Source organism: Dermochelys coriacea, chromosome 19 (assembly GCF_009764565.3).
Source record: "Dermochelys coriacea isolate rDerCor1 chromosome 19, rDerCor1.pri.v4, whole genome shotgun sequence".
NCBI lineage: Eukaryota > Metazoa > Chordata > Testudines > Dermochelyidae > Dermochelys > Dermochelys coriacea.
Genome location: NC_050086.2, coordinates 4935618 through 4949092, shown reverse-complemented (window position 1 = coordinate 4949092; position 13475 = coordinate 4935618). Strand labels below are relative to the sequence as shown.

At 42.5% G+C, this 13475-nt stretch overlaps 1 protein-coding gene across 2 annotated transcripts in view; it reads right to left on the bottom strand.

The window, feature by feature from the left end:
- CSMD2 (CUB and Sushi multiple domains 2) overlaps nucleotides 1-13475 on the bottom strand; it is a 567571-nt gene that overhangs the window by 403312 nt on the left and 150784 nt on the right. For both annotated transcript variants that reach the window (XM_038377510.2, XM_038377512.2), the window contains exon 4: nucleotides 5055-5249. In XM_038377510.2, coding sequence (XP_038233438.1) covers nucleotides 5055-5249 — 195 coding nt within the window. The remainder of the gene's footprint in view (nucleotides 1-5054; nucleotides 5250-13475) is intronic.

Sequence of the window (13475 nt, the reverse complement as noted above, 5' to 3'; positions counted from 1 at the left end):
TGTCCCAAGGAGAATTGTTTCCTCCCTTTTGTTGTGAGGAAGCACTGACTGAATGGAATAAGAACAAACAGATTCTCCCCAGTACATTTATCCCTTAGGATATAGGGAAAGGAATTTAATTTTTGTAGGAACCTCTTGTTAAAATACTGGTGCCACACTGCTACAAGGCATTCTAAAGAGTAAAGTGTTCCTTAGATGGAGGGTTAAAAAATATCCACACAACATTCATTTATGTAAGACTAATATATCATCAGATATGATGCAAAATATTCCAACAGCCCTGGTGATGCCTTCCCCAGTAAGTACAAACTGCTGCTGACATACATTCTTATTTATCTTCTACCGCAAGATGATGATACAGTATAGACTGGATGTTGGGGCAAGCAGGTCCAGAGCACCGTGAATCTACTTGAAAGAGAGAATGTGGCAGGAAGAGACAAAAGACTGAATTGGTAAAATAAAATAGAACCCAACTCACAGACTTAAGGGAACATGCTTCCAGTGCCGGCTGTGCAGGGATGTGACTTTATTTTCCAGAACAAAATGTGTTACTTAAGACTATTCCACCTCCTAATGGAGCTGCAGGTGTTGTTACACGGTTTATGCTCAATTTGATTTACCCACAGAACAAAATGCTAATGTTTACATAAAACGTGGAAAGAGTCGTAGCACCAGTGAAGCAAAGCATTAAAATTCTCAGTATGAGCTGCTGTTCCTTCCTTTCACTTTATAGCATCCTACTTAGAACAAAACACAAGATAAGGTAGCAGAAAGTGATACTGAGTGAGATAAGTCTGATTTGGGGTCTAATTTTGCCCCCGCCACACACACCCCATCAGTGAATATCTGGTGAAAGACAAAGGATGTCAGCCTATTTCTAACATTACCATCTCATACTCCAAGAGTCATTTGCAGGGTTTGAAGATGGGGCTTTCCGCATGCAAGAACAGGCCTCCAGCACTTAAGCAAAAGGCATTAGCTAGCAGTAGTAGTAATATGTTATATTCCATGTTGGCCAACCACTGGCAAGGGACATGACAGATTTTATAGGTGTGTTACATACACAGCGCTTTTCTTTTTCTTTTTAAAGGGTAATCAAATGTATCCTACTGTTTCACAATACTTAGGTTGTAACGTCTCTGGGGCTGGGACCATCTTTTGTTTTTGTTTGTACGGAACCTCGCACAATGGAGCGCTGATGTGTTGCTGAGTCTCAAATTATTCCACAATCATAATAATAAATAACAGTTCAAAAAACAAAGCATGCCCTTGGAGCTGTCGGACAGTTGAGGTTCTCAGCAGAGATAAATGGCTTCTTTTCTGCTGCCCATCATATTGATCCATAGTTAGAATCAAATAAATAGGTACAATGGTTGCTATTAAAAAATAATCCACATTTGTCAGCAGATACCACACGGCAATATTTAAGATAACTACAGCTTTTCTCTGTAATTGTAATACAAAATAACTGCAACAACAACAACAAAGTGGCTTCCATTTGCAAATGTGTTATTCATCTAGCAGATAGTAACAAATTTTTGGAATCACTCTCACAGTCTAGGTGACACTGATTCCTTTAGAAATACATTAGTTCCTTAATAGTTATAGGAGTATACACAGTGCTATAGTAAGATATGCAGCATCCGGTCACATTACAAATGTCTCAAATACCCATCTGTGGCCACTACCAGATGCATTAGAAATTATACGCTATCTTTTTAAACCTAAATATAACCCACCAATTGTGCAATGTTCTACATGGGAAACAAATTCCTTCCTGACCCATGCAACAATCAGTTTATGCCCTGAAGCATGTGACTGACTTATTTTAGCTCACACAGCTAAAAATATTGGTCATAAGGTTATCCATCCATTTCAAAAAAGAATCCAGATACAGTATTTGACTGATTTCCCAAGGCAAGGAAATCCACAGGCTGAATAAATGATGTGCAGACATTGAGAAGGTCTAATTTCTATCAAGGAAATAAATATTTCTATTCAGGCAGTAGGTCTGAAGACACATTATTTTCCCAGCAGAATGAGACACTAAAACCCTTTTGCCTGTATGCAAATCTTTTGATCCTTGCAGTCATTACAGTCTGTAGTGCCAGTGTAACAGTCAGACATGAATTTTAAATCTGATCACTGAAAAACCTATTATGGTAAAATCAGTTCATATGCCTGGGCAGGTTCTGAGTTCTCTATTGTGTCAATTTCTTGTCAGTTTTTTCTGCTTTCCACATTTTCAATTGTAAATATTATGGGACTAGACCCCAGAGGGTCTTATGTTTGCTGCCACTACATTCAATGAGCATTTACCATTAACTTCAAATGGTGCAGAATCCATCCCAAATTCTTAAGTCTACTGAAACGATCAGCAAACATCTGACTACATGCTGTACAGAATGGTAACCTTTGGAACACATCACCACATGATACTGCTTGAGCAAATAAACTGATTTGTAATAAATTAATACTTGCCACAATGCAATGTGACCATCACAGTATATTTTTATATTTTTCAATCATAAGTATATGAAATATCAAGAAGATGGTGGTAATTTATGGGCGGGGGGTTAATTAGTAACTTTAATGGCTTCCTGAACAAAAGAATTGCACACAGGTAAGAAGACCATCTACAGCAAAATCAAACAAAAAGGATCATTTATTAATCCTTATGCTCCAAGGTATCAGCATCTGCTGGGGTCCGGAGGCATTGCCTCCCCTATGGAATGGAATTGCACAAACACCTGTAAATACTGGGGCAATGTTTAATCTCTCTCTCAACCACCAGCCACTGTCAGAGATAAGATGTCAAATTAGATGGAGCACTGGTCTATTCTTGCATGGCATTTCCTTTAATCTGAGAGTGATCTGACATTTTATACCATGTTTCAGCCTTGAGGGTGCTTTTCTTTTTCCTTCTCCTCTCCAGCCTAGTTGTAAACACATTTAAGAATAAGGGTTTATGATGGAAGCACCGATTTAGCATGAAACTTGAAAGTCAAGACTGAGAATGCACTTGGAGATAAAAAATGAAGGAGGTAAAACATCCTTCTCTGGCACCAACCTATGCATCAACCACTCCTTTTATTAGGACCATGGGTTACACACAAGAACAATAGATAAGCAATAGAGTAACAAACACAATAAGCAGCAGGAACCAGGACTGCATGACTCATCAAGGGAAGTGTGAGGAATATATATAATCAGGCAAACAATATTTTTGTATTTAAAATTCAAGATGTATGCTCTGGCTCAGGCTTGCTAATTGATTACACAAGCAAAGGGTCAATAAAAGGATCGATACTAGATGGTCTGCTGAAGCACACAAGGAATTGAACAGGAATGAAGTTGGGAACCAGCAACTATTTTGGTAAAACAACCCAGACACTTGTATATTTACTGACAAACTAGTCCCCTGAAGCTCCCTGAATCCACAAAGGATTATCAAGAAGCAATTCGCCATAATCATAAAGAAACTAAAATTCCACTAGCTTCCGGAGGCTGCAGCCCTTTACATAAGCAGTGATTTAAATCAAATTTTACCCCTGTATAAAACTTTCTCCAGCCCAGAGACTTTATGCCTATTTCTCTGCTGTCCTCTATGGTGTGCAGCCTGTAGCCAATGCAAAGTGGGTGTCCAACCCTACCCAATCAGAATGGTAGCATTTTATACCCACTTTATACTGGTGTGAATGATGGCACAAGATGCAGGCAGCAAGCCCAAAGTGCAAAGCAGTGGCGAATTAGATCCAGTGGCAAGCTTTCTAAGTCAGCCTGGCCTACCCTGGCACTGTTTATCTGCCACTTTAATAAAGCTGGCCTATTAAAACTGGCCACAATTCATTCTGCTTATTAAAATACATGTAAAAAGCAAAAAGTCACCATGCTGGATCTACAAGTCCCTAGACTCTAAGCTTCCTTTAACACAACAAACTAGCTGTTCTATTGTGGGCTTCCAACAAAAACTCTCAGCCTGCTGTCCCAATAGGTCACCTACCCTGCAGAGCAGAGGGTATTTGGGCTTTTTAAATGACCCTTTTGAAGCTTTTATTTTGGTTAGAACGCACAATAGGAAATAGAAAATGGTCAGAAAACATAATATATGAGGAACATGAGGAAGAGAGGATTCCATGATGGAACCTATCAACCAGGGTCAGAGAACACTAAGATGGAAGATAACTATTACACTACCTTGCTTGTGTCCCATTCCAGGGCAGGATTGTTCCCCATGGTTTATTCTCCAGCACAGTCTGAAACAATGCAGGCTATGGACCTTCCACCATTTCCCTTGAGAAGACTATTCCAACATCTTACAGTCAATCAGTTGCAGAAACATACCTCTGAACACCAAGGGCACCCCACATTTGAAACCCATCTGGAGATCTCTATCCCTTGCAAGTCTGCTTTACAGTTCCAGGGCATAAGGATGCATAAAGTCTTGTGCAGGCCCTCGGCCTCGGGGTGAATTTCACCCCCTAAGCACAAAATGAACCCAGTGACATGCATGCATGCCCCCTTCTAAAGATGGGGCAAAGCTGGGGCCATGTAAGAAGCTGCACCGGAGAAATGAGCATGAGGTGGGGAGATCAGGAGGTCCCAGTTTCTAATTATGGCTCTACCACAAAGCCTCTCTCTGGGGCCTTGGGCAAGTCATTTAATGTAACTGCCTCAGTTTCCCCACATGGGGATGATGATGGCAATGACCAGGGATTGTAAGAATCAGTTAATTAAATGGTTGCACACATTTAAAGCACTGTAAAGCACTCTATAAATTATAAGTATTATTGTTCCTCCACATCTCTGGAGCTTTAGGGATTCTGTTAAAATGAAGCCTGGCTCTTAACTGTATCTTATTTGGCTTTCACTTGGTTTTGTTTTGTTTTGAAACCAATATCCCACTGAATGCAATGTTGCCAGTCCCATGTAACTGCTCATTCTGCAGCATCTCTGATTCCATCTACAGCTGGAGGATCTTTCTAGCTATAGTTTTGTCATGATCATTAGTTTGTGTCCACTGATCTAAATATTAACATAAGGAAGCACTTTACCTCTGCAGGATGGCAGTGGAAAATCCCAGGAGGCACTGGTTTCTGAATTGGCATGGCAAGTGAGCAAGGCATGTCCCTCCAAAAAGAAGCCCGGGTTGCAGCTATACCTCACTTTGTCTCCAACGCTGAATGTCGTCCCTTGCTGGATCCCATTCTGGAGTCTTCCCGGGTTTCCACATGTATGACTCAGTAAAACTGCCAGAGAGAAAATTGTTCCTGGTTAGTGAGAGATGGCAAATTCCACTGCCTCAATCCAGTTAAAACACCCTCCTTCTTTTTTTGCCTCATGTATTATTACAAGGTTCATCACATCAGATACAGAACCCAATTATATAATTAAATAAATGCCCTATCAGTTCAGCACCATTCCAGTACCAAAGTGAATGTATCACTTAAAATGCAAAAAGCAAGCTCACTGACCATAGGATTTACCATATTGATTAGTTCATGGCCCATCAAGTCTGGTATGTTACCTTCCCTAGTGATAATGCTTCACAAAAGGGTAACCTCTTCCAGTAACTCACCTAAACAAATGACAGGTTTCAGAGTAGCAGCCGTGTTAGTCTGTATTCGCAAAAAGAAAAGGAGTACTTGTGGCACCTTAGAGACTAACACATTTATTAGAGCATAAGCTTTTGTGAGCTATGAAGTGAGCTGTAGCTCACAAAAGCTTATGCTCTAATAAATTTGTTAGTCTCTAAGGTGCCACAAGTACTCCTTTTCTTTTCTCCTAAACAACTGTGCCAAGCTCTACATAGGAGAAGCATATTCCTTCCCAACTCCTACAAGGAATCTGTGACATTCTGTACCTTGGGGGAGTGCCCTGTAACCCCCCTTTTTCTCCTTTATATATGACTGTGATCTTACATATAAAGCATGCCTTGTAAGATATCAGAGGAAAGGTCATGATCTGCTGGAAGTCATTTCTCTATCCATAGATGTGTATCATAAGTGCATATGAAGTTATAAGAATTGTATTGTATGGTTGTCACTAAAACATGTTGCAAGTTTGGGAATCAGCCAGATATTAGCTCCCCAGAGGCAACAGCCAGGAAAATAACCAACACCCAAGGCGGGGTGTCAATCAAACCATCAACCACCATTGTCCACAGCAAGGGAGCTACAATGCAATGATTCACCTGCACGAGGACACACCAGAGGTATCGCTCAACCTTGCCTGGAGACTCAGCAATGCACCCAGATATGCCTGGACTTGTGTTTTATATCCTCAGTCCATGTGCTTGGAAAACAGACACAGTGGCCACATGCTGGGCCTTTCTCCTTCACCCACCTACTCTGCAAGCAACAAGGACACTCTGAAGACTCCAAATGAGGGGACTAGCCCAGATTTCAAGGGTAAAATCTGTATACTATGGACTGCAATATCCAGTGGGGTGAGAAAAACTGCTTAATCTAGATGTTGCCCAGTGTAATAGGGTTGAGAGATTAGACTGCGTGCTTATATTTTATTTTATTTTGGTAACTAACTCTGACTTTTTGCTATCACTTAATATCACATAAAATCTATCTTTTGTAGCCAATACCCTTTTTACTGTTTCTCTTTACCAGTGAGTTTGTATGAAGTGTGTGGCAAATCTGCTCAGGTCTTGCAAAGGCTGGTGTATATCCACTGTCCATTGATGAAGTGGTGAACCAATTAATAAATCTGATTGCTCGTCTTGAGCAGTGCAAGATGGTATATTCCCAAGGTACAGTGCTGGGAGCTGAGGGGGGATTTGACTGCTGCCTTTCCTTGTCTGATTCATGAGTGGTTCTGGGAGCATTCACGCAAGCTAGCTGGGTGTTGGGTTTCCACATGCAGTTGTGCTGAGTGATCACAGCTCCTGGAGGGGTTTGCTGCTGGTCACTAGCAAGGCATGTGAGAGACAGCCCAGGCTGGAGAGAGTTCAGGGGGCCCAGTGGTCCTAGAGTTCCAGGCTGCATCCTGGGGATCCCAACACAGAATCACGATATTTTCTCTATCCATTTTAGGTATTTACAGTATGAAAATCTCAACTGATGATGTTTTACTCAGGAACTCAATGTTATTCAATGGCATTCACCAGGTGGGGCACAAAATCTTCTGCAATACAGGTGAAATTGTGCAAGTCTTTGTGTAATGGTATATAAAATGGCAAAGTCTTGAATTAGCAATTATGAGAGACAAAAAGGCTCCAAAGTCAGCACTTTAGGTTTCACATATATGGCTAGATCCTCAATTAGTGTAAAATTAGCGTATCTCCAATGAAGGTAACAGAGTTACACCGATTTACATGAGCTAAGGATTTGGCCCACAGTATCCAATTTTAATGTCAAGTAGGCAGCAGCAGCAGAAACTGTAATAAATCCTACTATTTTTCACCAATGCCTCTGTTCAGCAGCCCTAGAGAATTAGTATCAAACTCTATAGGCTCCCATAAAACACTCCAAAAAGATCAAGTCTATTCAGGTTTTTCGGGCCTGATGCAAAGCCCAACAAAGACAATGAAAAGACTACAACTGGCTTACTCAGCTTTGAGTCAGGCCCTTACGAAGCAGGAAATATAATGGAGAAGAGTTTCTGTTTCAGAGCTGATTTAGTGTTTACTGCACATACAGGAATTTTGTCAAGGGCATGCACAAAAAGGATGAATTCCTGAGAGCATAGGGAAGTTTAGTCTGAGATCCTGATAAGGAGAAGAGCACGAGTAACAGCAAAATGAGAAGCTAAGTAGAGGTAGCAGAGGAAAACAAACCTAGAACTGTGCACAGCCTGGTGAAATGAAGTGAACATTCATCACGACGTATTTAGCCGCTGTAATTGGTGTAATGGCATCGTGCTACCGCCCTGCCACACGGAAACATTTTAGAAGAGTGACTCAATTTTCTGCTGTGCCATGCACAGAAAGCGAGACCCAACTGGTAGAACCTGCATCAAATCACTTTAAACCTCATTGCATCTAAAACAGCCAAGCCACTGCAGGAAGGGGTTCTATGCCGCCATCTATAAATAGACACTGCCCATTGTGGTAAAGAAGAGGTAAGACTTGGCTGTAATGAATATAAGGGGGGATTCTTTTATTGAGGCTGCTGGACAAACAAAGTGACTGACTGACTGACCCTGTGGTTCCCTAGTGCTCCAGTTCCCAGGTTAAACAGAACCTGAGTTGCCGAGGGTTCCATTAATTCTAATGGGAGATGCAAAATCTTTTTGGACTGTTTTGAAAACCTCAGCGCTGCCTGTTTTCCCTCCCACCCTTTTTTCCATCTCTTCTATTTTAATTATAAGCTCTTTGAGATAGGGATCGTCTCTTACTAGGTGTCTGTACAGCATCTAGCACAATGGGACTTATTGTAATACAAATACTACTTCCAATAATAATGGCTTCCCCTCCCTGTGCCTCAGTTTCCCCCAGAAAGCCTCTTAGATACCATGGTAATGCTTACCTGTATTGAAACCCAGATAGGGCAGAAAAGAGAAGATGATGCTTATATGAGAGTCTTTGGAAAGCGCTTAGAATTAAGCGCTTTACATTAAAATTAGTTTCAGAGTAGCAGCCGTGTTAGTCTGTATTCGCAAAAAGAAAAGGAGTAAGGTGCCACAAGTACTCCTTTTCTTTTTATTAAAATTAGTGCCTCTGTGGAGTGCATGAATAGGCATTTACCAACAACTTTGGGAGACACACATGGAGTTAATAACTATATTAAAAAGAAATTCATAGGCGGGGGGAGATATTGTTAAATATGCTGAACAGGTTGAGAATTGGTGTAGAACTAATGTTTCATTTTCTGCAATGATACTCAAAGACCCAATTTAATTAAATTACTAATGTAAATTTTTTTTAACGAACCCACTCCTGTTTTTGTGCTTTCTCCCTTTAAAATTAATGACTGGAACTTCGCTATAAATACGAATCTATCATTTTTAAAAGTCACTCTCTAACACTAGCTGCTCTTTATTTAATGAACTGTTAAGAATCGGACAACCCTGACCTGCATCATATCTTGAGATCATCTTTGAAAAATGGGATCTCATTTAAAAATTCTGCTTCATTTGTCTACATTAACTAATGTCGTGTTACTGGGCAGACGATGCCCAGAGGCCTTTTGCGCATTGGAGATAAGACGGCGCTAGCTCATTGTTCACTTCGAGTTTAGTCGTGAGCCCTTGCCGCATGCCTTCACTGGGCAGACAGACACACCCTGTCACCATGTACCAGAAGGAGAACAGGCTCCACAATGCTGCTTCTCCTCCTGCCTCATGTGGGTTGGGGGCAGGCAGGCGCACCAAGTGGCTGGATCCTTTGTCTGCTACATCCATGAGGTCATGCTGGGGCAGAGAAGGAAGTAAATCTGTTCCAAGACAAGGGCTAGTACAGACTACTTCCTTCAGGAGCAAGGGGAAAGTCAAGGACCAGAACGTGACTCTCGCTGTCGCAATCGGCTTACTGCCCTACTCCTGAGCCATATGCTGCTTCTGACTAGGACTGCACTGTCTGTAAGGTCACAATAGAGGCCTTTGAGCACCATAGCATTTAAAAAAAAAAAAAGTCCTTCCAGGTCTCCCACCTGGTTCATTCCAACACAACACAAGCAAAAGCCTGCCTTTGAGTTCCGTGCATGACTTATAGGGCCCACTTCAACAGAAACACTTCTGCAGCAATGAATTTGTGTTTCTATTTCAAAATTTCTTAGAGGAGATATTATTGCTCATACTTGGCTGTATCTAACAGCCAGCCGCTTTGATTGCCCTGGAAGGTTAACAGAACGGTATTATTTACCCAGATGTCACATGGAATAGTATTATTGAAGCTTTGTCCTGCCCATTCACCAATTTCACTGTAAATTGGCAGCATGGATCTTTCTCCCCATAAAAGCTGTGTTCCTAACCATCAACATAATATTTTCCAGTGACAGTATGGAAATGAATGCAGCCACAGACCAGATTGATACAGCTGAATTAAAGCTCCTGGCTTTTGTCTGTCTGTTTGAACCAAATGCATCCGATGAAGTGAGCTGTAGCTCACGAAAGCTTATGCTCAAATAAATTTGTTAGTCTCTAAGGTGCCACAAGTACTCCTTTTCTTTTTGTTTGAACTAAAAGTCTGTTTCTCTGCATGATAAATTGATGGCAGTTTGGTTTATTTATCTTGGTTTTAACCCAGTGTCAAGTTGTATTTGCTATGGGAGATGGGGGTGAGGATTTAATGTATTATTATTTTTTATTATTAATTATTAATTATTATTATTATTATTATTCCAATAGCACCTAAAGGGCTCGGCCAAGATCCAGGCCCTATTGTGCTAGGTGCTGTACAAACACCCAGTAAAAAGACAGCCCTGAAGAGCTTACAATCGAAACAGATGGAAGGGGCAGGAAGGGGATGGGATTTGTACATACAAGGTGACACAACAGGGCAGTAGCAGAGTCAGGAACAGCAGCCAGCTCACCTGAATCCCAGTGAAGTACCAATTTCCACTAGACAGCCCTGCCTCTCCAACTCAGTCCAATTACTGCTTAGGTTATGTGCAGCGGCTGTGAGTGGCTGCTGGTCACTTGCCAGGATTACCTGGGTCTCTCTCACTTATTCGTTTTCCTGCCATTGTGGGGTCCTCAGACATTGGTGTCAGTCGGTCGCAACAATTGTCTCCCTGCAGCACATAACAGTCTGGTCTCCTGTGGGCTGTAAAACTTGGGTCTAATTTTGGCTGTTGGGCTTGGTGTGCGTGTGCTGTGTGGTGTGGGCGGCTTGAGATGCGCCGGGGGGGGGGTCAGACTAGAGGGTGGTTTCTTCTGGCCTTAAACTCTATGATTCATCTCATAAGAAGAAAAAAAAATAAACTTCTGAAGACAAGATATTAAACTTCAGGTAAGGAAAAGGTGAGCCAGGCCTAAACATCCAATTGTAATTCCCTGCAACCGTCCTACGACTTTGCAGCATATCCCTCAAAGTCCCCCAGAAACAAGCTTCAAATTAATTTGTACATACCGGCTGCTCCCTGTCTCTGACCTCTTCGCTGGCTTCCTCTCTCCTGCATTTTAATACAAGCTCCGCTGTCCTCGTCTCCAGGAAGCCAGACTGGTTTCCCCACCCCGCATCCCACCTTCCCTCATTTCACTCTCACGCCCTGCATACTGCTCTCCCTTCTCCTCCCCTCTTCTTCTGGAACATCCTCCCACATCCTGTGCACTACGTGCCCTGCATTCCCACCTTCAAACCCTACCTGAGGCCCACTTCCTGGGCAAAGCCAGATTCCACGAAGTTGATCACACCCCAGGTACGTAAGCCCCAATCCAGGAAGTCGCTCTCTGGTTCCAGTCGCACGTGGCCTGGAACGGAGCTACAGATTTGGAGGGAGCCAGAAGAGAGCTGAGCACCTGCCACTGTCTATCCTCACTGCCAGCTAAGCACAGCACTTGCCAGAGCTCCCCCCAGGCCCAGAGACACATTCGTATTTCAGAGACCCCCAAACCCTTCCCTGTCTTCACTCCTCTTGGGCGCAGCTCCCCACTCCTTTTTGTGTTCTGTGATTCTCAACCGGCTCCACTTGGTTCTCACCCCATTTCATCCCTACATTAAGCATCACTGTGCTGGACAATTGCAAAAGATAGTGGGAGGCACAACTACCACAACTTGCTGCCTCTCCTCCTCGTTCCTGCTCATTCAAAATTAATGAGTAGTTTTGAAGTCATCAAACGTGACTCGGTGCATCCTTGGACAGAATCCCACCATCAAGGCGTATTCAGCCTAATTGCATCAGCCTTTCCTAAAACGCCCCGGCTCCCTTCATCAGCTTTAAAAAAAAAAAAAAAAAAAGATGCTTCCGGTCCCATTTGTTATGTGAAACGTTTGAGCTATTGCACCATTTCAGGTAGCTTCAAACACAAACAACAACAATCTACTTATTAGCCATTCAGAGTAAATGTCTTTGCTGGCTCCTATTCAGATTAATCTACAGACTTATTTACCCCTTTATATTGCTCGAGTGTAAAATAACTCCAACATTTAATAGATCTAGGTACTATCTCCTACTCTATTTACATGGCTAAAAGAAACATTTTTATGGCCTGAATTATCTATGGTTGTTTATAACAGCAATATTTTAATGCTATTGTTGTTCTAACCTTGAAGCCTTAACAAGGAGGACAACTTTTATGATACAGGGCCTCATGTAATCTCTGTCCCAATTAATTCAAACTCCCAGCAAAAAAACAAAGCTAATGCATTGGTGGGCTCCAGAATAAAATGAATGAAGCAAAACAGGTCTTCAAGAAGTGTTAGAGGGAGCTGAGAGAGAAAGTGAGATGGGCAAACCTGTCAGGATACAAGTAACTCAGACACTTCTGCGCATCCTAGAAACATTTTCAGAAGTTTCATTTCAGTTGCTTTTTTCCAGCTTCCTTTTGCATTCCCGTGTGCCTCCTGTATCCATTTGCAGTTGGAAGTTGAAGCCCTGAAATGCCATGGAAAAGGCAACTCTTCTCATTCCAGTCCAACCCAGGACAGGAAGTTGCAGGGTTCTTCCAAGAAAAACAAACAAAACGTCTGCACTGTATTTTTCACCATCCCAGAAACAAGCGGGAGAGGAAAACCTTACAGGAGAGCGTGTTCCCATCAGATCTCCACCTCTGAATGGCAGTCACAAGAGTATCCAGGCATCAAGTGGCTGCCAGGCCCAGACCAGGACATGCTAAGATTTGCCTATCACTGGCTTAGAGGCATGGGGTTCCTTTCTTTTCCCCAGAATTCTGGAGGATCATAGGAGGGGCAGGCTTGAGACAGAATAGAAAGGGCGGGCTACACCCATCATGCCTCGTCAACAACCTTCCCATGCTGACAAGTTGATGACCGATCAGGTGCTCTTTTTCCAGTGGACAATGCCTGCGCTGTAGAATCCCCTTTCAGGGCTCCACAGGAGGCAGTGAGTGGTGAAGACTCTGGAGATGTGCTGCTGAGAAACGAGAGAGGGGAAGAGTGCCCCAGACTTTGGAAAAAGGCATAAGACCTCCCACATGGATGGCCACAGTCTGCAGCAGATTGTAAGTACTGGAATGGCTGAACCCGCTGCCCACTGCATAGCGGGGCAAGACTTCTCCTAGAGAAGGATCCACCAGAGAGAACCGCTGTCATTTTCCACCCTTCCCATTCTTATAGATTTTTCCATGGCAATCTGGCCCAATGAGCTTGGGATCTTCCTAATTTATACTCACATCAACATTCTTCAACAATTTGCTGCCGACAAAGCAAAACCCTGGATCCAAACCACCTGCAAGAGCTGATGTGTCCAGGCAGAGGTTGCAGAACCCAAACCAAGAGCCAACACCTGATTTAAAAAGACATCCTTAATTGTATTAATTAATTTATTAATTAGCTCATAACATGTCATTGCTCTGCCACGCCAGTACCGGCCACAGTACGGGGGGGGAAGAGGAGGCTTAAA